Below are 24,941 nucleotides of genomic sequence, written 5' to 3' on the forward strand. Positions count from 1 at the left end.
ATATAATAATCGGCGGACGGGACGAAGAAAACTCTCCCGGTTCTCGACGGAGAGCGCGCGATGACCGACACCGGCTTCGACCGGGAAAACCCCCGCATTCGATAACCGCGCCGGATAAGGGAAGGTCGATAAACGTCGCGCGGGTGAGCCACCCTGTGGAGACCGACCAGCCCGCGTCGTGGAGAACTCTGTTCGGGGTTCTCTCCAGGGCGGAGGGTAATCGGCGGGGTAGCGCCTGCGCCTGGAAAACTACCCCCCCTCCCGCAAATCTACCCCTGCTTATCGCCATGTCGGGACCGGCAGTTCCATCTCGGGCGTACGCGCCGCAGGAAGGTCGGCAATTTCTCTCATTGTCCTCGTCATCGTTGTCACCGTCGTCGATTGTCCGGTCGGGCGCAGTTCCCCCCCGTCGCTGGACCGTCGACAAATATGCGGAAAGGTTGGCCGAAGGGTGTCTGAAGATGCAGCCTCGCTCGGCCCCTTCGTGCGGGACGGAAATCGAGTCGCGTCCACGTTGTCGTCATCATCATCGTCGTCGTCGTCGTCGTCCTGACGTCGGGACGCCGTCGTTACCGCTCGCTGGTCTGCAAATCGGTCCCCCGGGACCGGCCACCGCCGAGGGATGCTCGCGGAAATGGTCCGGCTCTCCTACCAGCACAGGGCGTTCTACTGCTACGTGATTCTGAGCGTGTGGATCTTTCTGCTGGTCGCTGGTAAACGCAACCAACGTGTGCCATCCCGCTGAACGCTGACAGAGATCGGACCTCTGCCGTATAAAAAACGGTGTAAAATTCGAGTCGCGTTCTCTTCCGATCTCGATACCGCGGTTAGGCGCGAAGATGATTCGCACGTATCTATCTGCGACGCACGAGACTTCGTCGCGTCTTACGTCGCAAAAAAAAAGGATATCGAATTCGCGTCGCGATTGATCGGGACGAAAAGATATTATCTTCGCGTCGCGTTTGTGCAATTGTCTCTCTCGGATTTGACCCTGTTATCTGAATTTGTTATCGACGAATTCCCTCCGGGGTGCTTAAATCTTTTAAATCCCTGGCACGGGTTTTTTATTTTTAAATGTAGGGTAAAACGTGGATATATACGCTGTCGCGCGGCGCGCGACTACTTGAACTCTTCTCCGCTCGCGTTATCACTTCGGCTTTAATAATAGAGAACCGTAATAATAGAACACTTTAGTTTTTCAATAACGTATTACACAGCTGGACGTTATCAGGTGACATCAAAGCGACGACTATTTTAACTTTCTTTTTGTCGTGGAGTAAGGGAAGTATCCAATCATAGCCGACATCATAGTCCAATCATAGCTGACATAGTATGCTAAATCGACCGCCAGGAAAAAACAAATTCATTGTAATCTATTCGACAATGAACTTTTCTATGAATACATCATTTTTTGGCGAAATATAAATGCAGGGTGGAGCTAACATTTTCCCCTAATACGTCAAAAGTTTTATTTTAATATTAATATGTACTGTCCGACTAAAATGCTTTGAGGAGAAAAAAATTATTGCGCTTAAATAAGAGAACGTCGACCTTTTTGAAACCGGCGCCTGATAATAATATCAATCGTAAAATGATATGAATATGAGTAAAATTATGTGAAATAAGATTTTATCGTTTATAGATTATATCGATTATAGAGATGCAAGTTTAATTATTTTAATATTAATATCATTATAGTAATCTATTTTATTAATAATCTATTAAATAATACACAGCATTAATCACATCAAATTAAAATGCATTAGAAATTCTAGTGCATGAATAAAAAACGTTAGGAGAACGTACTTTTTGAAACCAGTGCTTGAAATCGTAATAAAAATATGAATAAAATTAGCTATTGATTCCAGATGTATAAGTTAAATTATTTTAATATTAATATTAGATTAAATGAAAGTGCATTATAGAGAAGGAGAAATTACAGTACATAAATAAAAAAGTTATAGGAGAACGTTGTCCTTTTTGGAAACTGGCGCCTAGTGATATATGAATCGTAATACAAGTAAAATTACGTGAAATAAGATTTTGTCGTTAATTCAAAGGCTGCCGATTATAGACAATATTTTTTTTTCGTGCAGGTATGTACAAGTATATCGGCGTAGATGAGAAAACCTCGGTGCAGACGAGAGTACCGAGCAATGATTTGTCGCTACGGGAATTCCCAAGAAATTTGAAACCAGACACGAAGACGAAGAAGATCTTTCGTTTCTGCAATTTGCCGCACGAGATAGCCGCGGACACCGAAGGTACCACCATGCAATTATCCTACTTTTGCATTAAAAAAAAAAACGAACCGAAAATGTAACGATCCCCGTCACGATGACCGACACTTTTTACATCATTAATCAATAATTCTCATCAATCATGTTAAAACGCTATCTAAAGTATCAAAGAAGTCGATCGTCAAAGCCCCCTCGCGCATAATCGCGATAAATAGTAAATGGGCACAGAGTCAATAATCCCGTTTGATCTCACTCGAGCTAGAAATCGGTGTAAATCACTTTCATCTTGCACAAGCGTGCGTTTAAAGCGTATACGAGAGTTTCAAAATTGTCTTATTATTATACGAGATTGCACGTAATAACGCAACGTAAAATATCCGCGTTACCTCGCTTTCCAACAGGGAAGCTCGACGGCAACCTGACGCTGAGCGGTATCCTGATCTTCATCCGTCACGGCGACCGGGGTCCTCTCACGCACATACGGAACATAAGCAACATAAATTGCGGGGGCGGCGACCTCGGGACCGCGACCGACCTCGAGACGATCTACGAGAACTACGTGAGCTTCGTGCAGAACGCGTCGAGCTACTCGCGAGCCGCCTGGGCCCAGTTCCTGGGCCCGTTTCACGGCCTCCCCGTGTTGCCGGCGAACGCGCGCGACTGCCGGATCGGCCAGCTCACCACCCTCGGCGTTCTGCAGCTGCTGAAGACCGGGGCCGCGCTGAGAAACGCGTACTACCATCGGCTCAACCTCGGCAACGGCACCTCTTTCGGCAAGGACGTTATCGTCTACAGCACCTCCTATCGCAGGACCGTGCAGAGCGCGGTCGCGCTGCTCTACGCGCTCTTCGAGAACGACGGCTTCCAGAGCTTGACGAGGATCAGCCTGCAGGAGAGCCAGAGCTATGCATTCTGCGGCAACGAGTGCGCCTGTCCCGCCGCCGAGAAGTTCCTGAAACAGCACTTGAAGGTAGATAGTAAGCAAATTGAGATAGCGGTATATCGGCAGATTGATAACAGATTTGATCAGACATGTCAGCAGACTGATATCAACTGTGTCCGCATTCAGCTTAGCCAGCAGAGTTTGCTAACATAATCAGCAGATTTGCAGCAAAAATCGCGCAAAGTTCCTGCAGGGAATATATCTTCTCGATTTTTGCCACCAATCTGCTATCTGATTATGTTAGTAGACCCTGTTATATATTTTTGTTGACGTTCTGTTGATATCATGTGACGTATATGAGAAAACCGGCATCTAATCTGTAGTCTTTCTGCCGACAATATTTGTAGTAGATACTTGTAAAATATGTAGCATCTGCTTTCGACAGACTAGCCATCTGGGTATGCGTGGAATGAACCTGAGAAATCGCTTCGTAGATTTCCCGCATATTTGATATACAAAAGATAAAGTCACGTTTGACATTGTTTGAAATTCGAGCAATATAACAATTCGCAATCGTTTACAAATCTACACGACTGATACGTTCGTTTAAGAAATGCAATCACGAAACAATCTTTTATGCGAAGTAATTTAAATCCGTCGGATCTCTCGCGCAGTAGTTTCGTTTCAGTTTTTTAAAGATGTATGTATAAAAATGGACTTGTCGTCTTTCCACCTTTTTTTTTTAAAGGGAGAGATCCGATAAATTTACATTTACGTTATTCCCGTCTTCCGAGGAAGTTTTAATGACCTGAGATCTCATTCCAGTTTTCTCGGAAACATGTTAAATAATCTGCATCAACATCGCTCTTCACCTTGTGCTCTCTCCAAGGAAATCCAATAAAATTATCTGGGTCGTTCTAGGCTGGCAAACGCTGGATTTCTCAGCGCGTCATCTGAATAAAATACTTGTGCACGCGATAATAATTTTTTCCACGAAAATAATCTTGCCTCCGTAACCCCGCGGCCGCTGTCCGTGCACTGCACGTGACACGCGGAGGACGTATCGCATGTTTAATGCACACGAGAATGATCTTTTTCGAAAATTTCAAGAGAGCTCGCGCCAACGTTTTAATAATTAATTTTCTCATTAAGATCCCATGGAAAAGTTCAGGATCTTCAATTAGAAAATTAATTATGAGAAAAATTATTCAAAGTCATATTCAAGAGCCGCTCGACTGTAATTTTGACGATAATTCTATTGGTGAACTTTTTGCCGAAGTGCCAGCCAGCATTTCCCGTAGTTATTGGTATCGTAAGAATAATTCAGATCTTAATAAAATATTCGTGGAGAAACTCCGGGGGGAGCGATTCGCGATAACGTCGGAGGATCGTGCGACACTCCGCAGACACGTTACTTCCACTTTTCCCCCCAGGAGACCTCCAACCATCTGAGATCCCATCCGGCCGTCGGGGAGCTGATCAAGCAGGCGGCGAGCGCCGTGTTCGAGCTGCCGGATCAGGCGCAGACCTGCGATCCGAACACGCTGCGGGACGCGTTGTTAACGTACGTGTGCCACGGCGCCTCGCTGCCGTGCGCGGACCTCGACTCTCAACGCACGTGCGTGAAGATCGACCACGTAACCGGGCTGTTCGCCTACACGGACTGGGAGTCGAAGCAGGCCGCCAAGAGCACCAGCCGCAACAAGTACGGGCTGCTGAAGGCGTACGGGATGCTGCGCGGCATCGTCACCTTCATGCTGCGCATCATCTCCGAGGCCAGGCCCAAGATCGTCCTATATTCCGGCCACGACAAGACCCTGGAGTACCTCGCCACCGCCCTGGGCATAGTCTCGGACGTGGCGACCCACTACGCCTCGCGTCTCGTCATCGAGGTCTACAAGATCAATCCGCGGAACGACAATCGCCTCGCCAGCGACTTCTACTTCCGCGTCGTCGCCAACGGCCGGGACCTCACGCCGAAGGTCCCGTTCTGCAGGAACGCGAACACCTACGTCAGCGACGACGGGGAACTGAGCGTGGGCAAGAAGGGCGTCAAGCTGTGCCCGATCGAGAACATCGTCAGGCAGCTGCACGACGACTATTTCGTGCCGTTCAACGCGACGAACTTTAAGGACGCATGTTCGAGTCACAAGATGCGCTAAAATTAACGGGCATTCTCTAACTCGTTAAGCAAGATCGATCCCGTAAGAAAATAGGCGAATTAAAAGGAATTAGAGAAAGAGAAAGATATACATGTATACAATCGTCTTTGGTGGTAGTAAATATCTTATCTTTGAAATTAGAACTTCAAGACTTTAGCACTTTTTTAAATTCTCTTTTATCTCTTTTTATCTTGAATGTACTGGCCGTTTAATCATTACATTCGTAAATATTAAACACACAGAGAAAAATCGCTTTAACACAGTCTAATTTTGGATAAGGTATTATAACACTCTCTTAAAAATGGCAAATGGTTTCCCAGAACAAGAATAGGTAGAAACGAAAAAGAAGCATTTGTACAGGAACCGTAAAACCAGTCTCTCGTTATAGAGATCAGAAGTTCATTCACTTCACAAGGATGTGAATTCTTACCAATTCTTTTTAATTCACCTATTTCTCGAACGTCAGATAAGTATATCGAGCGGATCTCGAACAAGTTTCCAACTTGCACTAAGCATTATAGATAAATAAGCCGATGTGAAAGTAATTATTAACATTAACGTTCGAAATACATCTGAGGGAAGCTAATCCTTCAATTTTCCTAACAAATCTCTCTTACGCGGCGTAAACCACTTAAAACGTAATTTTCCCACCTAACAAGAAAGTATCTTGACTCTATCGCAAATAATCAGATTTACATAAGATTGTTCTTTTGACATTCGAGACAAACTCAGTTTAAAATTTTTTTTACATCTCGCTATATCGACGTACAGTTAACGAAATTTAAGATTGTCCGAAATTATAATAAAATTTAAGAAAAACGAGAAAAAAAGAGTACATAAGTTGCCATTTTAGCAAGGAGCAAGCCTTATCTTCATAGACATATACCTAAAACTTTAAATTACCGTATCTTTAGATAAATTTAGAGAAACGATAGCGCTAATGAGAACCGATTAGTCGATTATTATATATTTTATCATACACTCTATTGTATATATGTAAATATATATATAGTGCTTTAGAAATATATATACTATACTAAAAACGTAGTCGTATTCATTCCCCGACTAATTAATGCGCGTAGTACAATTACGACAAAACGAGAGAAACGAACGAGATTAACTGCGCTTTAAAGTATTTGACGAATGTCTTCATTCCGAGTGGCGGGGAATAATCTTGTTGTGATTAAATATGAAGACCACATCGTGGTTTTCATATTTAACAAAAGTTCAACATAGATATTAAAAAAATTGATTTTTTATTACAGGCATCAAGAAAACGACATGCAACTTTCGATATATAAAAAGCTTACAATCTGTTGGTAAATAAATAATGAACGCGTCTTACGGCGTACAAGGCACACAAAGTCACATATTTATACTTAAAATATACCTACAATATATCTATATAATTTACATAATAACAGTATACCGTAAATAAAAGCAACGTCTGATGGCTCAAAGCCGATTATGATTTACGCAGAAATTGCTTTTACTTCGCTGACGTTTGATAAAAGCCTCTCGTGTATCTTACAACGCTAAAACCTACTTTACATGCACACATCCTTCTTACTATTAATAACGTCTCATTATTCATGTTTCTCGCAATTCACAAGTGACACTTTGAGATCTTGCATCACCAAGATCAATAAGAGAAAGACAGCATCAATCAAAGTCTCGCATGAAAACGGTAATGAGTTAAAAATGTATAAAAACCGGCAGTCTATTACAGAGTCCGTGTAAATGCCCAGTTTCAATTATTTCCGGTCGAGCTGACGAAATTTACATTCTTTTCATTAGTTGCCAATGATTAATTAGGACTGCAAATCGTGCAGTCGAACGGAAATAGAAATCCCATGCAGATCGATCGTCGACGATTGCCATTTAATCACACAATACACAGAACGCGTTTTATCAAAAATGATAAATATAATAAATGATAAAGTAGAATCGGACAACTTCACATTGCAAAGATTCAACCACTTCAAAAACGCGAGTATATTAAATGCAGTGTATCAATAAGAGAATTTAAATTTTCAAGAATTTTATAATTCGATAGAAAAACGCTAATTAACTTTCATTATTTAACTAAAATCTTAAGATGTTGAAATATACATATTTAGGGATCCAAAATTAATCACGTTTCGAATATATTTACTTGTCCAAAAATCTAAGACTTAAAAAATCGCGCAGCCATTAAAAAAAAAAACGCGAACTGTATGACATACTATTCGAACATGATATTCGGAATATTAACACTGTACAGCTAAACTTCTACATATTTTAAAAATATACCTATAAATGTTATTCTGAGATAACATGACTAGTACCAGACTCTGCCATGACTGAGCCGAGTGTCTCTTTGAGAGTGTGGAAATTTCTTACTTCTTGGATTAATACTGCTCGCTACTTCCACTGAAACATACAATTCGATATATAATGTTAATTAATAATGTTAATAATTAATTAAAATAAAATGCGAGAAGTACATTTCGTATTTAACCAAACAGTCGAACTAATGTAATCACATTAACAAATAGAAAAATCTGATTTTTGAGTCAGCGATTGATTGAGCTAACTGATCATGATTTCAATAAGATAATATTTTCTCCAACAAAACTAAACAATGGAACATGTAATATTTCTAAATTAGAAGCGCATACTTTCTTGTTAAATAATGCTTATCCTATTTAGATATTTATTAAAGTTTTCGATATATAATCATCTTTCAAATCTTTATAGGTTTTATAAAAATAATATACCTGATTATTGTTTTGACTTACATTGTCGCCCTTTCTCTCACGGGCGGAGAATGATTCGATGCCAGATTCCGAACAGGTGGCAAATCACTTAATGGGTCGGTACTACTCATGATAGCATTAGCACCCACGATTTTCCCCATTCGCCAGCATTTGGTCAACTTTTTCATCCTGTGTACACTGATTATCGTGAACACAATAATCCTGAAACGCACCTTCCTATTCTGAGGCCTTCGCGCGTAAGAACGTTGGTCTCGAGTCAATTGCGCGAGCACGCATAGCGTATTCTCCTCACAATATTGATAGCTGCTGACCACGCACAGTAGGTACTTTTTCTGATACACCAGCGCTTTCCGTCTGCTTCTCTCTCGTAGATACATGCCATAGAAGTTTTGTAACTGGAATACAAAATTTACACATTATTGTTATCTACTCTTCAGCATAGACTTATAGTTAATTAATCTCTATATACAAATTGTTATGAAAAATATATAAATTAGACCACTGTTCTTTTAGTTCTAAGATACTGAATTATTTAAATTTTAAATATAATTAGATTCAAATAATTAAACAAAATTTTATACCCTCTCGATAGGTGGCATCTGGTGACTCGAAGCCTGCGTAATTTTCAATTTCTTCAATTGCCCCTCGAGCAATTTCACACGTTGCACTAACATTTCTCTGTCCATTTTCAGCTTGCCGAGTTTATCCTCCAGTTTACTCTTGTCGACAGCGTATTTCTCAGCTGCCTCGCTCAGTTCTTTAACTTTCTGCATGAAACTCGCAGGGGCATCCTTGACATTCTCAATTAAATCCTTAAGTTTCCTCTCTTTTTCTTTTGAAATTAGTAATCTCGTATTGAGCTCCGTCTCTCGCTCTTTCAAGGAATCTACCGTGCGCGCAAGCTTCAGCTCCCGGTTTGAGGACTTCTTCAGTCCCTGTTTCGCACAATTTAAGTCGGCCTCCAGCTCTATCCTAACTTCCCGGGCGATGTTAATCTCCCTGCGCAATTCTTTGATCTCGTCCAGCTCAGCGTCTCGTTGATCTTGCTTTTTGTTTTCGGTCAATACTTTTAGCTGCTTCTGTAGGTGATTACAGTCCTGTTCTCGCGCTCTCAACTCCTCTGTAGTTCTCCGCAGATCCGCCTCTAGGATTTCTTTCAGTCCGTTGGTCAACGCTAGGCTGCTGATAAGTCTTTCTTGTTCCTCCATTGCGATCTCTAACTTCTTCTCGTATTTACTCATTTCGTTCTCCAGTTTCTTTATATTCTCTCGTAGTTCCACATTATGTTCGCGGCTTTCCTCAAGATTTTCGCTCGTTCTTAAATATAAAAAGAAAGATTAGAAAACAAAATATTGCTTACGGAACAACATCAATCTCTCATGGTTATCTTGTTTTGCTAAAATGTAATTAAATTCTATCGGCATAGATATCAATGTTTGCCGAGGAAGGATTATAGACAGATAAGCATAACTAATATGTAAAAGTAATAAAAAATTAAAAAATAGATTAAAAATTAACGCGTACCTGTCCGATTCATTTTGAACGGTTGCAGCAAAGTTCGGCAAGTTTCTACTGGCATTTTCGACTTCCATTAATTTTCTCATGAATGTCAATTGTGAATCCAGATTAATCTGCTGTTGTCTCATCGATGCTAGATTATTATGGAGTTTCTCCTCGTTCTCCAGAGAGGCTTTCAACTTTGTCTGCAAGAACTCGATTAACTTAGTCTCCCGTATTCGTTCTACTTCCGCCATCCGACGATGTTCTTCTATCTGCGTCCTCAAGAACTCCACCGCGTTCCTCTCTGATACAAGTTCTTTGTCCAACTTAACCACCTTCTTCGTCTCCTCTGTCAAATCCGCTTTCAGTTGCAGGATACGATCTTCGTACTCAGCGATCTGATGTCTCATTATATCTCGTTCGATCTCTAAGTCATCCTTTAATCTCCTTAGTAATTCGTTGTCCTTGCGTATTTCATTCGTCTTTTGATCTTCGGTCGCTATTCCATCCACGACTTCATCATTCTTAATTACCTGCATAAGTTGCTTATCCAATCGTACGGAGAGATGCAATTCTCGCTGGACCATGTCCTCGATATCGCTATCCTCCTGCGAGCGTCGCGCAGACACATCTTGCAACTCCTTCTGCAACCTCTGCACTGTATCTCTCAGTTCCTCGTTCAGCCTACGTTCTTCCTTCAATTTTCTTCTCAGTTCCACAATATTACCCGATTCTTTCATTTTGCTTTTTATAGTCTCCAGTGCTCGCTGCAAGCTCTTGCTATCATCGCTCATCTGCCTGATTACCTTGTCCTTCTCCTTTAGGAACTCCTGCAGGTGATGGATCTCTTGATCCTTGTTGCTAGAGGACGACGGCGAGGACGTGCCCGACTGTACGTCACTCATTCGCCTCGCCATCTCCTCCAATTTACGAATAACCTGATCCCGATTGTTCAAACCATCTGTCAGCCGTAAGATCTCGTCTTGTAACTCGGTGATTTCTCGCTCGCGCACATGAACTTTTGTCTTAAATTCGTATAGTTGCTTGTTCTCGTTCTCGATCTCGATATTGCGCGTTTGAAGAGTCTCCAAGGCGATATCTTTATCCAGGACGAGCTCTTTAAATCTTTGTAGTTCTTGTGTCGTATCCTGCAGCAAGAAATTGCTCCTTTTCATCTGATCTTTTTCTCTAACTTCGATCTCTCTCTTCAGCTTCGTGTTGTTCGCGTTTAATTCCGTGATGATCCTTTCGTTCACCTGCATCCTATCCTTGTAATCTTCGAGTTCGTCCGTCTTCAGTTTCAAGATGTTTTCTACTTCCTCCAGATCCTTCTTTATTTTACTTTCCGACGCTTGAGCCAACTCGTATTGTCCTTTATAGAAATTTTTATCTCGCACCAAGTTTTCGACAGTCTCCTTAAACTCGTCCTGCAAGTCCTGATATTGTTTCTGCAAGGTGGTCAATTCCGTCTCGTACTTGCACAAAAGGTCAGACTTTGAGTCTAGCTCCTGTTGCACAGCTTGCAGTTGATTCGATATGTTTTCGATCTCCTTCATTTTTTCATTCAGTAATTCCTCGATTCGTTGAGAATCCTCGCTAACATCGTTGTTTTTGGGAGATGATGATTTTGACTCCTCTCCGAAACGCTGCAACTCCATTTCCGAGTGACCGACATTCCCATTACTGTAACTATGGGAATGCAGATCCAACGGTGGTACTTGCGTATCCATCTTATCTAGGTCGAGCAAAGGTGCTTCCAAAGTGTTGAGACTGTTCGTGTGTAACGTGTTCTTCGACATGGACGTAGGAACTCTAAAGCTAGAGATATTGTGTGATGTCACATGTGTCGCGTTAGGCGCTCGAATAGCTTCAGGAAATTCCTCACATTCCGAGTGAATAGAGAGGATATCGCTTAATGTTCGCGCACTGTTTTTGGCCTCTGCTTGTTTCGTTAGTTCTTTTAACTGCACGTCGTCCAAAGCGAGCGATGAATAGGCATTCAATTGTTTTTCCTTTTTGGAGAGCTGTTCTTTTAGATGATCGATCTCCTCGTTCTTATCCGCCAGCATTGTGTCGATCAGTTGTGGCAATTCTAGTTGAGTGTGCTCCTGCGTCCCAAGTTTTATCTGCAGCATTTTCTTCTCCTCTTGAACGAGTTTTAATTGATCTTTTAATCGCTCGATCTTCTGCAGTACACCATTTTCGGACTGTACGAAATTTTCCATTTCCGCTTCTTTCTCTGCTAACATTTGATTAGTCCTTTCAAGCTGGGCTTTCAACTCCTTCAACTCTATCTCTTTGTCGGTAATAGTTTGCTCCAGGGAATGATATTTTGTCGTAGCTTCATGCAACTGCGATTCCAAACGAGATGTTGCTTGTTTCTGAGCGAAAGGCGCGCTCTGTTTGTGCTGCTCCAAACGACCGCGCATCGCTTCGATTTGGAACAGTTGCTCAGATGCCGTCTGGTGCAAGATCTCTTGTTCCGCTAATAATTCCTCGTTTTGATTTTTCATTGTTGTTAACTGCATCTCCAAGTCCTTGATCCTCTTGAAAGCTACTTCTTCGGCACGTGCGTGTTTCAACATTTTGTCTTTCAGCTTGAGTACTTGATCTAGCGGCAGCATCGGTGGTGAAGACGGATCTTCCGGGGTCAAACATCTCGTCGCGTCGATTTGCTCTCTGATTGAGACGTCTTCGCTCGGCTGACTCAAACTTAGATTGGAACCACACATGTGGGCAGATTCCATCTCTCGAATTCTCTTGTCCAATTGATTTTGCATCTCATGCAATTCCGCTTTTATTTGCTTCAACACGGACGAATTGACGTTGAAGTGCTCTGAACTTAACTTGTGCTTACTTAATTCCTCCTAAAACACAAAGAGCTATTCTGTAACTATTTTCACCTCGCATATATTATAATTTACACATTTGCTCACTTTACTTACTTGTAAATGGTTAATTTGCTCGTTCAGATGTCTGTTCTCGGTACCAGATTTGATAGCATCCAGCTCTTGAACCAATTCTTGTTGATGCTTTGTCTGTGCGGTTATCACGGTTTCCAGTTGATTGATTTGCATTTGCAAGGACTCCTCCTTTTCAATCTTGGCTTGCAGCTGCTGCTCTAAGTCAGTAATAATCTCTCGCAAGACCCATATTTTATCCACCGCAGCCTTCAATTCACTCTCCTTCTCCGACTTCTTCGCCTCGGTGTCGGACATTAATGACGACATCTCTCTCATCTGAGATTCGAGAGCCTCCACCTAGATCATAAATCACATGTATATATATGCGAGTTATCAACGCATCGGTTTTACAGGATATCACCTATATCTCCAGTCAAGCGTGACCCAACACATAAAGCATGGGGAGTCGTGTAATGTATATTTACTTATATAATTTTAACTTAATGTACAGTGGGTAAGAAACAAAAATAACTACATATCTAATTAATAATAAGAAAAATAATTAAATTATGACTTAAAAAATAAAAATTACTCAAGAATGATGATAAATAAATAAGATACATGATTCTACCTAGAAGTAGTCTGAACTTCTTTATTATGCCATATTTAAGCACTTTTATTTATTGTTCAAGAAATTTGTAAAGTATTTAAAAGCATTTAGATAATTATATTGTAAATATATAGACAATTAAGTAAACAGTAACTTGTTACATAGCTTATCAAATAGCATTTTGGCAAACATATGGGTACTTTTCTTACCCACTGTGATGACGAAAAAACTGTAGAAAAAGTTAAAAAATCAAAGTAAATACAACACTCACAGCTGCATTGATGTCAGTCGTTTGAAGCTCAGGGACGTTTGAAGTTGTTTCAGACGATAGCTCAGACTGCTTTGTGCGACAAACAGAAAACCAAAACCAGAGTGCAGAAAAAACATTGTGTTAATACAATTAGTCGTGATGCGTGACACTAATTGCTGGCGATACAATTAATTTCCAAAATAATAGCCCTTTCCATTGGTAGTTAAATTTATGTTCTATATTATACTGCTTTCAAAAAAATGATTTTTTACTTTAGATTAAGAAACCTGCTGGTCAAAGTGCATATTCTACAAAGTACAAATTTTAGAATTACAGAATTTATATTTATATTATAAGATTTTATCTAGTATTTTCACTAAAATAAACCCATTTTTCATGGATCAATATCGTGCAATCTTTTTCCAGCAGTTTTAAGTCTATGTTAAGTATTAAATTAAGTGAACCACAGAAACCTAGTTAAGTTTTAGAGATGGCAGTCATTATGCCAGTTGCAATTTCCTGGTTAGTGCAATAATTACCATAGCGAATTAAAAAAGTCTGTATTAAATTAATTAATCCTTAGTTAGCTGTAAGCCAAATTATTGCATAATATTTCTGTTAACATTCTTTAAATTTGAAGAATCAAAATAATTTTTTTTTAATTTTTCCGAGGACGATCATACATATCGCAGAAAAATTCCGACGTATTTAAGACAGTGTTTTGCAGTCCTCAGCATATATGAATATCTTTTATCAATTGACATGAACTAATTAAGGATTAATTGAGAAATCCTAAAGCTAACCACAGCGGGTGATTATAAAAAGCATATCGTGTTTACTCAACGAAAAATCTTTTTGTTAAAAAAAATAAATAAACAAATAAACGGGAATTTTACCTCGGAAGTGATACGCATATCTCTTTCTTTGTCGCGCTCGCGTTCCTTGAGTTGCTCTTGCAAAAAGCGAATTTGTTTCGCAGCTTCGTCTCGTTCCATTTCACGCTCACTCGCTTGCTCGTCCAGAAAACGACGCGTCGCTCGTAACTGCTTGTCCGCTGCCTCAATCTAAACAAACGTAATTGTAATTAGAGATAATTATCGTGTCTCACGCGCGTCGACGCATGTAGTAAAAGTAAATAACTTAATAATTCACATTTGCTGCATTATTTAAATCATTTGCATGTAACGATAATCAGTTACATATCTATGTATAAGAAAAAAATGATAATCGTCCTTTTTAAATTTTTCAGAGTTTAAGATTTTTAATCGCTTTATAAAATTAGTGAGATCAATGCTTTAAATATTTTAAGAGGAATAAAAATAAAAATAAATTTTTGTGTATATATTTACAATCATTAGAAAAATAATATTCTCTAGTAAGAAATTAATCGTAACAATTCAATAATCCTTTTATTTTAGACTTTTCCCCATCTATAGTAAAATAAAATAATAGTGCAAACTGAAATAAAGTGCGATAAAATATAAAAATGTTAGTGATAAGTACCAAATTCTTTCAGTTGTTGAAGTAAAATTTCAGATGTTGAAGTAAAACAAAGAAAAATAATGATTATTTCAAAATGTTAACGCAGAAATATAATTTAATGTTAAAAATTACTTAATATTAATAAAGCATCTAAAATATGAAAAATAAAAAAATCTTTTTTTTTTAGAATTTGAGATGTAGAAGCCAAATATATTCAAATATCCATTTAATTAAAAATATGTGACAATAAAGTTAGAGAATTACGAAAAATTCTGGCTTCAACAAATTTTGGCAATTATAAAATAAGCACTAGAATAAAAAGTAATTCTTCTATGACGGAAAAGACATGTCCAATTGTAGCGACATGACACATTTAGATGTCTACAATATAGCATGCAAGGCAATTATTATATTTTGCAATAACATGCAATAAACAAACGTGGTAATAATTGTGTATGTTTTAAAAACACTATGACAAACGTATGTGTAATTAGAACTATGAATAAATATTAAAAATGAAATAAATTACATTTCAACGGAAGCTCGTTTTACACTTCTCGATTAGCGGGATGTTATGTTATACGTATTAATTTATTACAGCCGATCTGGAAGTAACTTACGGACAGCGTTTACAATAATATTAGTAATTCTATAATTTACCTTTTTGCAGCAAACCCTGTGAATGTATGGGGTAGGAGTAGGTTCTAAAGGTACCTGCTGGCAAGACAATAGAACGCCAATCAATCTTTTAAAACTGCATCGCAGAGCTCTGCACTTTTAATTTTGGAAGATGTCTCTTATTGATTAATCGAATACTTGTTTTACTGACGAATACTATTTTTTAATATGTTTAACTGCCATGCATGATGTTTTAATTTCTGGCTGTTTCACAAATTACTGAATATTGAACATCATTTTACACAGGGTGTATAAAGAAAAGTGAGGATTAAATAAAGTGAGTTCACTTTTAAACTGCTAAAAGATTCAAAATGTAATTAATAAAGCTCAATAAAGTCAAGAATAAAAATATTTAAAAATAATGGAGTATAAGAATATAAATAACACAAATAAAAATTAAATTTAAGTTTAAAATACAAGTACATAGAGATTTAAAGCTCTATAATTACACACACACACACAGATCTAAGAATTCTGGGATGAAAGGATCTAAAAATATCCCCCTTTCTTAAAACACTCTGTATATAATACTGTGCATAATACAACATAATTCTAATCCTGATACTTATTCAATGAAGTACTAAATTAATGGTAGATATATGTGTATGATATAAACAAATTTTTCCATAATTGCATTGTGTAAAAAAAACGTGCCATACAAATAAAAAAATGATTGTGTTAATTGTTGCTACACGGTAAAACATGTACGATGTAAATAATGTAAACACGAAGCTCGGAAATACAGAAGTATGTAGACTTAATGAATTACAAAGACAAGTTGTTTTCAATACACCGCAATATTCATCACCGTACTGACATACCAATATCGAATAATTAGAAATCATGCAACAATGCATTTTGAGTGAAAATAATAAATAACTACCTGTTGTTGTAAATCTTCCCTCTCTTTCCTCGCGTCGTCTATTAGTTTGTCATTTTGCCTGCACAGCTCTTCTATTAATTGCAGTAAATACGACACGTCGCCGCCGCCATTAGACAAGACATGTCTAGCTGTAATTTAAATAAAAATATCGTAAAAAAACATGAATAAAAAATATAAAATAAGCATTAAGTAATAAAAAGCATAGAATACTCTATGTGCCACCTTTACACCTTCGGGTAAAAAAAGGACAGACTAAGAAAATAAATATATATATATATATATATATATATATATATATATATATATTATATATTAATTTACACAAAAATCGTATAATTACCTTTTTCTTGCACTTGTGAAAGATCTTGCAACACAATGTCGCCCCTAGAAAAATCGCTTTCGCCGTATCCTTCCGTGACGACTTCTTTTTTACTTTCTGCGTTAAGCAACTTACGCTGAAGTTCGAATATATGTAATTTTAGTCGTTCTATTTGTTCTTGATAGTTTATTATCAAGGCCTCAGCGTGATTCAGTTTCAAGGAGAGCTCTTCGTTAACTTGGCTTGCTAAGAGATTCTCATTTGACGACAATGCGACCTTGTCCTCGACATCAGATAACGAAAGATTGAAGATTTGTGTGCTATCGGACTTCAACCGTCTCAAACAAGTCTTTAATTCTTTTCTTAATATTTCGTCTATATTTTCGTCAACTAAATTTTGCAACGTTTCGTTGTCGCTATTAACGATGGAAGTTATTTTGCTAGATTGTGGAGCAAAATGGACTCTCTTGATCTGTTGGGTAGACGGATTCTTGTGCTTTGTTTCAGGTAAAATAGTGCTGTCACTCTTGCTCAATTTTTCTTCCTCGATAAAAGCGGATTCTGACAATTGCCTTCTCAAAACTTCGTTGATCAGAGTGTTGTTAACTTCCTCTTCACAGATAGCAAAGTAATTAACCAATTCTCCAATTAGATTTTTAAGGGTTACACATGCCTTCCACAGATTGTCCCTAATAAAAAAAGAAATAACATACATAAGCAATGAAACGTTAGAGTCGAATGGGAGAATTGTGTAATTAGCTTAATTTTAATTAATTTAAATCCGGTTACACCAATGTCGCATAATTTTAATCTTAGCTCAACTGTCTTCTTTAGAAAGAGACGAAGAGTGAGTTATAAGCTAAAATTAAAGTTATGCGACGTGTTGGTGTACCCGAGTCTTAATGACTTATTTTCAGTGTATGTGTCAATCTAAATATTTAATATTTTAGTACTAAACATTTTTATTTAAACGATTATGTTTTTTATCTGTTAAACCAAAAATAATCGTTTCAATACTTATCAATTACCTTTCCTTCATGATATTTTCTGACACTCCGACACAACTAACTTCTCGGTTGTCGACGATATTCGATTTAAAACTGGCAATTTCCTTTTCATGTTGTTCAAGGATTCGTGTTACAATGCAGCTGTGTTCGTCCTTTAGATGAGCTAATTCGGCACTATGTATCTTTTTTAATTCCTCAATTTCTTGTTTGGCGTTGCTGGTAAATTTATCTCGCAATTCGAGTAATTCGGCCGGCCAATTAGTTTCTTTGTCAGCCTCTACTGATAATAGTGTCTGCAATTATAATAAATTTTACAGTAAACGTCATCATAGCTCCTAATAAATATATCTAGATAATGCTTATTAGTCAAAGTTTGTACGAGAACACACATACAGTAACATTCAGAAATTATCTTGCTCAAGAACATAACCGGAATGATAGAATAAGGTCAGATCCCTATTTGCGAAGCAAAGTGAAAAGATCGTGGAACAATAAACGAACAGAAAAAAAATTTTATTACATAAAATATGATTTATTATCCTTTTCTGTTTATTGTCCCACGATCTTTCCACATAACCGAAATGGTTTAATCCACATCTACCTGAATTTGTTCTTGAAGAGCGTTGACAATGTCCTGTCTAGCTAGCGCAATCTGCTCCTCTAATTGGTGATTGTACGCATCACGCAGGCTGGACAATTCACCATTTTCCAACGCTTCCCATTCTGTCTGACAATACTACATGCAAATAGGAAATCACACAGCGGTATGTTAGTCACAAGTAAATTCGCATTTCAATATAAGTTACTGAAATAGCACAAATAATCTATTTCATTGCTACACAGTAATGAAAAATGTATCAATTACAATAAACGAAATACAATCAATTACAATGTACGAAAGCATAGACACAGACAATTACAGATCACAAAAGATCGTGGAGATCGAAATTGACAATAAGATGAGAAATGTATTACAATACATTAACACATACCGATCACACCATGCGTCTAGTTTCATACATAAACATTCAGTACGTTATCGACAAGAATTGTCGACAAATCGGTATTATTAAAGCAAACTCATATATAAGTGGACAATTTTTCCTCACCTGGTGCATAGTAGGTACAGTCAATGCATGCTTCAGTTTTATCTCGATGTCGCAAATTTGACACTCGTATAGTTCTTTCTGTTCGTCGATCGCTTTCTTGTAATCAGCCTTGATATTCTGAATTTCATTTACTTTGTCTTCTAATTCCTGTCGTAACGCTCGAATGCTGCCCTCATATTCCGACTCGAGACGTGCGTCTAGGATCTTACTCCTCAGGGATTCCTCGATAGCGCTAGGTGTAGCCGCTCGGGAGTTCGAGACATTTAAGCAATCTCCGGCACCACCAAAATACAGATCGTCTGTCAGCTCCTCGGTTTCACTATCGTTATCGGAAATCCGTTTCGATTGTTGACTGAAGATTTCCTCGGAATATTGTTTTTCCATCTGCAAGCATTTCCGCTCGAAGTATGTCCTCAGTTCCTCCATCTCTTTGGCATGACGTACTTCGAGTTCGGTTCTCAAATCGTTTAGGCTTGCATTACCATCCTTAAGGAACAAAAAATATACTTTAAAATAAAATATATCCTGCTCAACAATGTAAAAAATATAGACACAAATATCAGATCGAATTAGAATAAAAATAATAATGACTTGCCTTGAAATTCTGCAGCAACGAACGTAGTCTCTGAATTTCTTTCGCAGAATCCACTTTAACGGAATCCAGTTCTTCTTTATGTCGATGCACCATCTCCTCGATTTCCCGACTCAGCACCTCTTTCTCCGCCCACAAGTTTTCCAAGGATTTTTGCAGCGAGCATTCGCTGTCCTGTTGTTTCTGCAAAGTGGCATTCTCCGCCGAGGACTGCGTCTTATCGGTGGCTATTTTCTCGCATAGAGCGTAATAACGAGATAACTTTAACTTAACTTCATCCGAACTTGACTCGCCTTCTAGAATTTGTTGCAGCTCCTTATACAAGTTCTCGTTGTTTTTCAGATATTTATCCGTTAACGTGCCGGCAATATTCGGTTCCAAAACTTTCTTCTGACTTGCCACATTTTGATTTAATGCGCTATCATCATCCTGGCTCTGGTTCTCTTTAAGATATTTGGATGAAATCGTGCTGTTCAGGGAAATGTTAACTTTACTACTATCGCTCATCGTTAGAGTCTGATTCAATCTTTCTTCAAATTCGGCGCACTGTGCCCACGCGTGAGCCAAGCCATCCCTCAATTTCTCGCACTGCGTTTCCGTCTTCCTCGTTTTTTCGTCAGCTTGTTCTAGTTCATTATTAGCTTTAATTAAGTCTGCTTCAAGAGTCCGAACTTTCTCAATCAGTAGCCTTTCCGTTTCCATCTTCTCCTCAAGCTTTCGCCTCGTCATCTGATATTTCATAACCTCCTCATCGAAGGTCTTATACATAGTTTCCCCAAGTTCACTGACAGTGCTTACGCTCGTAATGTCAAATCGTGACAAGGACTTTTCCATATCGTTGAATTTACCGCTCAGAGTCCTGTCGTTTAACTGACTGCTTTCAATGATCGATTGGGCTGTGGAATATCTGCACGAAAGATCGTCCAGTTTGAACTTTAAAGTATCATTTTCCTGCTTTAGAGCAGCGGCATTCGATAAAGCCTGTTCTAATGATCGCTCGATACTTTCCTTGGATTCCAAGATGCTCATTGATGTGATATGCTTCGAGGTCATATCTTCCAACTGAATTTTGTGCAGTGTGATCTGTTCATTTAACAAGTCCTTCTCCTTCTGGAAATGCAAGTTTTGCATACGTCGTTCGTTTTCAGCCTCGAATTTCAATTCGTCTATTTTCATTTTATAAAATTGAACCTCCGACTGCGCGACCTTCTGCGACTCGGTGTGGTTCACCAATTCTAGCTTCAACGCCTCGACGGTTTTCTTATAATGAGCTAACTGCGCCTGAAAGACAGACAATTCCTTGGCATGCCTGCTCTCCAAATCTGGCAATTCCTTGTTTAAACGATCGGCCAACGTTTTGTTTTCGTCCTTCAATATTTTCATGCACTCATCGTGCTTGGCTTTTAAATTCAAAATTTCAGCCTGGTTCTTCGAAGTTAATTCCTACGAATACAATATTTGAATGAAAAATCAATATAGCCACGACCTATTTTTTTAATTACTATAACAGCTCGTTGATAATTTTATTCTCATGAAATGCTTACCTTTAACTCTTGCTGGTGGCGTATAGCATTAGCGTTTGTCACAGTAGTAAATTTGTCTAAGATATGCTGCATGTCCTGTTTAATTTTATCAACACGTGCCTCATATTGTCTCTGTTGCTCCAGTGTCTCGTCGATATTCAGATTCTTCTCTGCGGCGCCAAGGCGAATTTGCTCGTTTAGATTATTTATTTGTATTTTGTAATCATTGATTTCTGCGTTTCGCGTTTCCCTCTCTATCTCCAATGTTTGCACATGCTCACGAATGTCCGTCAACTTCGCGTTTAATTGACGAATTAACGCTTCCTGTTCGCTCATCGTCGTTTCCAGGACCTCAATCTAAAATATTAGATTGGCAAGATTATTAATAACTGCAAGATGTAAAAATATGAAGTGCATTATTTACCTTTTGCTGTAAGTTCATGTTATTTATTGCAGGATTGTTGAGCTGCATTGAGTTTAAGGCATTAAGCTGCGCTGTTACAGCATCTCTAGCAGATAATGCCTGCTCTAAAGATGACGTTAAGTGCTCTATCAGGTTGTCGCGTTGATTTACTGCCTTTTCAAACTCCTGTAACTGTTTTATGAAAAGCACAACGTTATTTAGTTCCAATCATCTTATAACAATATAAAACTATTATTTATCTAAATTATCATTAGAGTTAAAAGTGTAACTACTATTATTACTGAAAGTAAAATATGAAATTAATAAACTAAGATCAGGCTCATATTTGCAAAAGCATAATGGAAAAGTCATGGGATAATAAATGTGAGCAGAAAATAATATTATTACATAAAATATGATTTATTATCATCCAATCTACACAAAATCTTCCTCGGCCAATATATAATGATATAAAAAGAAAAACTGTGCAGTTTGAAACTTTCTGCTAACTTTGATCAACTAATAATAAATTATATTTTATGTGATAATATTCTTTCCCGTTCATTTATCTCACGACCTTTTCACTTTAAAAAATTATATTTTATTAAATACATTTAAAAAAGAAATATCATATTAATTATAGAAATGTTTTTCAAATAAATGTTCATTAAAGATTAGAAAGTTACGTCTATTGTTCTAGAGCACGCGGTAGCGCGAGGTAACAGAACGACCATAAAAAAACAGTAAGTACAGAAATACAATAAAATAAAGCACAGTATATTTAAAGTCTGAACGTATGTACAACTATTTAGAGAAAAGTTAAGTGCCGTGAGTGGTAGCGCGCACGCGGAAGCGAAAAGCGGCTAAGTTAGTAGCACAAGCAGAGTCGATATCAGAAGTGGATCGCGAATAAAGTTTAAGCGGTTGCACGAGCGGTGATACAAGTGAACTGAGCGGGTGAACTTCGAGAAGAGAGCCTCCTCGACGCGGCGGCGAACCTTTATTATCTCCGAGACGAGGCTCTCTCTCTCCGGGCTAATCACCATTCATCGCGTTTAAAAATATTAAAGTTCGCGTTGAAGGATATTAGAGGACTCGGTGCGTCATTGATGGCCAAGGGTCGCCCGCGGAAACGTTCGCACCCAACATGCGCGGAGCTCGGATTTCGGAAGAGTGATTGGCTATCGGCGTCTTATCGAACTCACGGCTTTTCGTTCGACGATCCGAGGAGATCGTTGTTTGTTTTCAATCGCAATGTTTATAGCATGGATTTTTTCGCGTGTGAGAGCGGTTGCTCGACTTTGTTGTTGACGAAGGAATGTCAGCGAACTTTCCGGAATACGAATGATAAAAAAAAATCCATGCTATAACTTAAGAGCAATACAACTCATTTCAGGCAAAATTCTCATTTATTGAAAGCGTGCGAGTACAGGCATGCAATCGAAAGCAAATTTTGGTGCGAATTACCGCGATCTCAAACATTGATAGACAAAGAGATGTAATGTACTTACTTTTATGTGATACAAAGATATAATATCCCTGCCATGTGTACTGCTAGCCTGGCTTTGTGAAGAGTTTGGGGAGGCCGTCTCCGCTCGTAAGTGATCGATCTCTGCATTTAAGGCTCCGACTATAGCTTCCTTTCCTTGGAGTAATTCCTCGAGCTCTGCGACTCGCCCTGCTAATCCTTCCAAATCGGCATCGGCCTCTCCCTCGCTTATACTGACGCTGCTGTGCGTTACGTCCCTGGAGGATATGCCTTCGGTTACCTAATACAGCGACAGAAGACAAATGTAATGTAATTTACGTAGAAACGTCGCAAATCGAATAAACATTCAGACATGCAAAAATTATATCTTTTCCTCTTACCCCAGATTCTTTATGAAGCATAGACTTCTCGTTGTGCAACTTCTCGTTCTCGTCGTCGGATTGTTCTATTTGCTCCATGCCGGCGCCCTTGTCCTTGGTCGATCTTTTCACCTTGTACTTCTCCAACTGTAACAAGTTAATACAATTACGAATCTCAGGCGTTAATTACGAATGACAAAATGGACAACGCGCATAACGCAAAATTAACCTTTAGAGGCTGGGAAGCCTATTTTTAGGCTCCACGAGGAGCTTATTTTTCGTAGTATAACACTTCAACAAAAAGCCTGCCCATCCTCTAACGGTCTAAAGGTAAACAATATAAACAAGCAGCTCCAATTCGAGCAAGCTGCAGTAGCGCACAATAGAGACGATATTGGTAATGGAAGGAAAGGAAGGAAAGGAAGGAAAAAAACAAGAAGAAACCCTTACCATTTCTCTGCCGGCCTCCAGCGAGCGTCTTCTGCGCTCGTCCTCGTCCTGCGTCGCACTCATCTCGACGGAACTCGCGAGTCGGCGTGCATGAAGGGTGCAAAACAACACAAAATAAAGTAGTCGTCAGCCACGCGTTCGTCAGCTTGTAACCTGCTACATTTCAAATTTTACGCCTCCGCGCTGATTAGGCTTGACTGCCAGCTGTCATGCGGCCTTCACTCGTAAACGCGGTATCACTTGCCTCGCCCGATCAAGCAATAAAAGCACGAACTTCCGGACTGCCTCCGCGGAGTATTCAGAGTTAATTAAAATGCTCGATGAAAGCGGTTGGAAAGGCGGTTGGTCTTGGTCTAAAACGGTCGCGACTCGCGCGGCAGTCAGTCGTGCCAACCTAACCTACACGACGAGCAAAAGCTACTCGAGAATCTCGAGATTCGATTTAGGGGATCGATCAAGAGGTCGATTCTGTATTTTGAGACGAGGTGAAAATAATTACAAAAGTGAACATTGCAGATTTATTTAGATTTCGACAAATGAAATTGTAGATTCTCAAGTGAATTTCCTCACTTTTGTAATTTTCACCTCGTCCCAAGATACAGAATCGACCCCTATATGTATCTTTTCCCCTAGGACGGAAACGTGAAAAATGAAACGTTTATCTCTTTCTATTCAACATCAATAGAAAGAGATAGTTACATGAAACTTTTCACTTTTCACGTTTCCGCTCTGGGGAAAAAGTTACATGATCGCTATCCTGATAAAAACGGTATCAGTAGTATCTCTATGATATCGATCGCGACTTTACCGACGCTCATGAAATAAAACAGCGACGTAATAATTTAATTTATTATTTGTTTGTAGTTTCTTCCAAAATAATGCACTATTTATTTAGGATTTATTTTCGCATTCGATATATTTTCTTATTATCGTTTTGTGCATCTAAATTTCTTTCTCTCTTCGAAATATAAATGCACAATCATGATAAGCATTTATTTTACATCTTGAGTTTGTAATTATATACAGAGCTTTTATACATCTTGGTTATTTTATTAATTATATATTTACGCTAAATAAAATTTATTTTATTTTCTAATAATTCTATTACGATTTCAGTTAAAAATTTCATATAAATAATCGAATATTTATATAGATTTTTTATAATGTAACATTTAAAAAGCGAGTACCGAGCAAACTTTTAATTATCTTTATCTTGTTAAACAATCATGCTTTATTTCGCTTTAAAATGTGCGAACACATAAATAATAAAAATTTTTAATCCATGCAATTATAAGAAAAGTTTACTCTCGCTACCCGGGAAAAAGAAATTATAATATTGA

At 38.6% G+C, this 24,941-nt stretch overlaps 2 protein-coding genes across 8 annotated transcripts; one reads left to right on the forward strand and one right to left on the reverse strand.

The window, feature by feature from the left end:
- Positions 1 to 315: 315 nt before the first annotated feature.
- LOC112459561 (2-phosphoxylose phosphatase 1) lies at positions 316 to 5,522 on the forward strand. The gene is made up of 4 exons (XM_025023741.1): positions 316 to 713; positions 2,097 to 2,264; positions 2,642 to 3,210; positions 4,557 to 5,522. The coding sequence occupies exons 1-4, from the start codon at positions 623 to 625 to the stop codon at positions 5,283 to 5,285; spliced, it is 1,557 nt and encodes a 518-aa protein (XP_024879509.1). The 5' UTR covers positions 316 to 622; the 3' UTR covers positions 5,286 to 5,522.
- A 2,057-nt stretch (positions 5,523 to 7,579) lies between these two features.
- On the reverse strand, positions 7,580 to 24,064 carry LOC112459560 (A-kinase anchor protein 9-like). Of its 7 annotated transcripts, none has more exons than XM_025023735.1 (19): positions 23,602 to 24,064; positions 23,173 to 23,298; positions 22,815 to 23,072; positions 21,325 to 21,495; positions 20,922 to 21,257; positions 19,381 to 20,820; positions 18,786 to 19,271; positions 18,278 to 18,412; positions 17,698 to 17,969; positions 16,691 to 17,358; positions 16,351 to 16,478; positions 15,450 to 15,503; positions 14,204 to 14,371; positions 13,329 to 13,397; positions 12,490 to 12,804; positions 9,569 to 12,411; positions 8,626 to 9,361; positions 8,066 to 8,439; positions 7,580 to 7,697 (listed from the first exon to the last, which is right to left on the reverse strand). In XM_025023735.1, the coding sequence occupies exons 1-19, from the start codon at positions 23,662 to 23,664 to the stop codon at positions 7,676 to 7,678; spliced, it is 8,664 nt and encodes a 2,887-aa protein (XP_024879503.1). In that variant the 5' UTR covers positions 23,665 to 24,064; the 3' UTR covers positions 7,580 to 7,675. The 7 variants fall into 7 exon arrangements, with proteins under 7 accessions (XP_024879503.1, XP_024879504.1, XP_024879502.1 ...); XM_025023736.1 differs by having other exon boundaries at positions 13,329 to 13,394; positions 15,450 to 15,506; XM_025023734.1 differs by having other exon boundaries at positions 15,450 to 15,506.
- Positions 24,065 to 24,941: the final 877 nt, after the last annotated feature.

The sequence above is a fragment of the Temnothorax curvispinosus genome, unplaced genomic scaffold, assembly GCF_003070985.1.
Source record: "Temnothorax curvispinosus isolate PA1 unplaced genomic scaffold, ASM307098v1 QBEX01009904.1, whole genome shotgun sequence".
In the NCBI taxonomy this organism is placed as follows: domain Eukaryota; kingdom Metazoa; phylum Arthropoda; class Insecta; order Hymenoptera; family Formicidae; genus Temnothorax; species Temnothorax curvispinosus.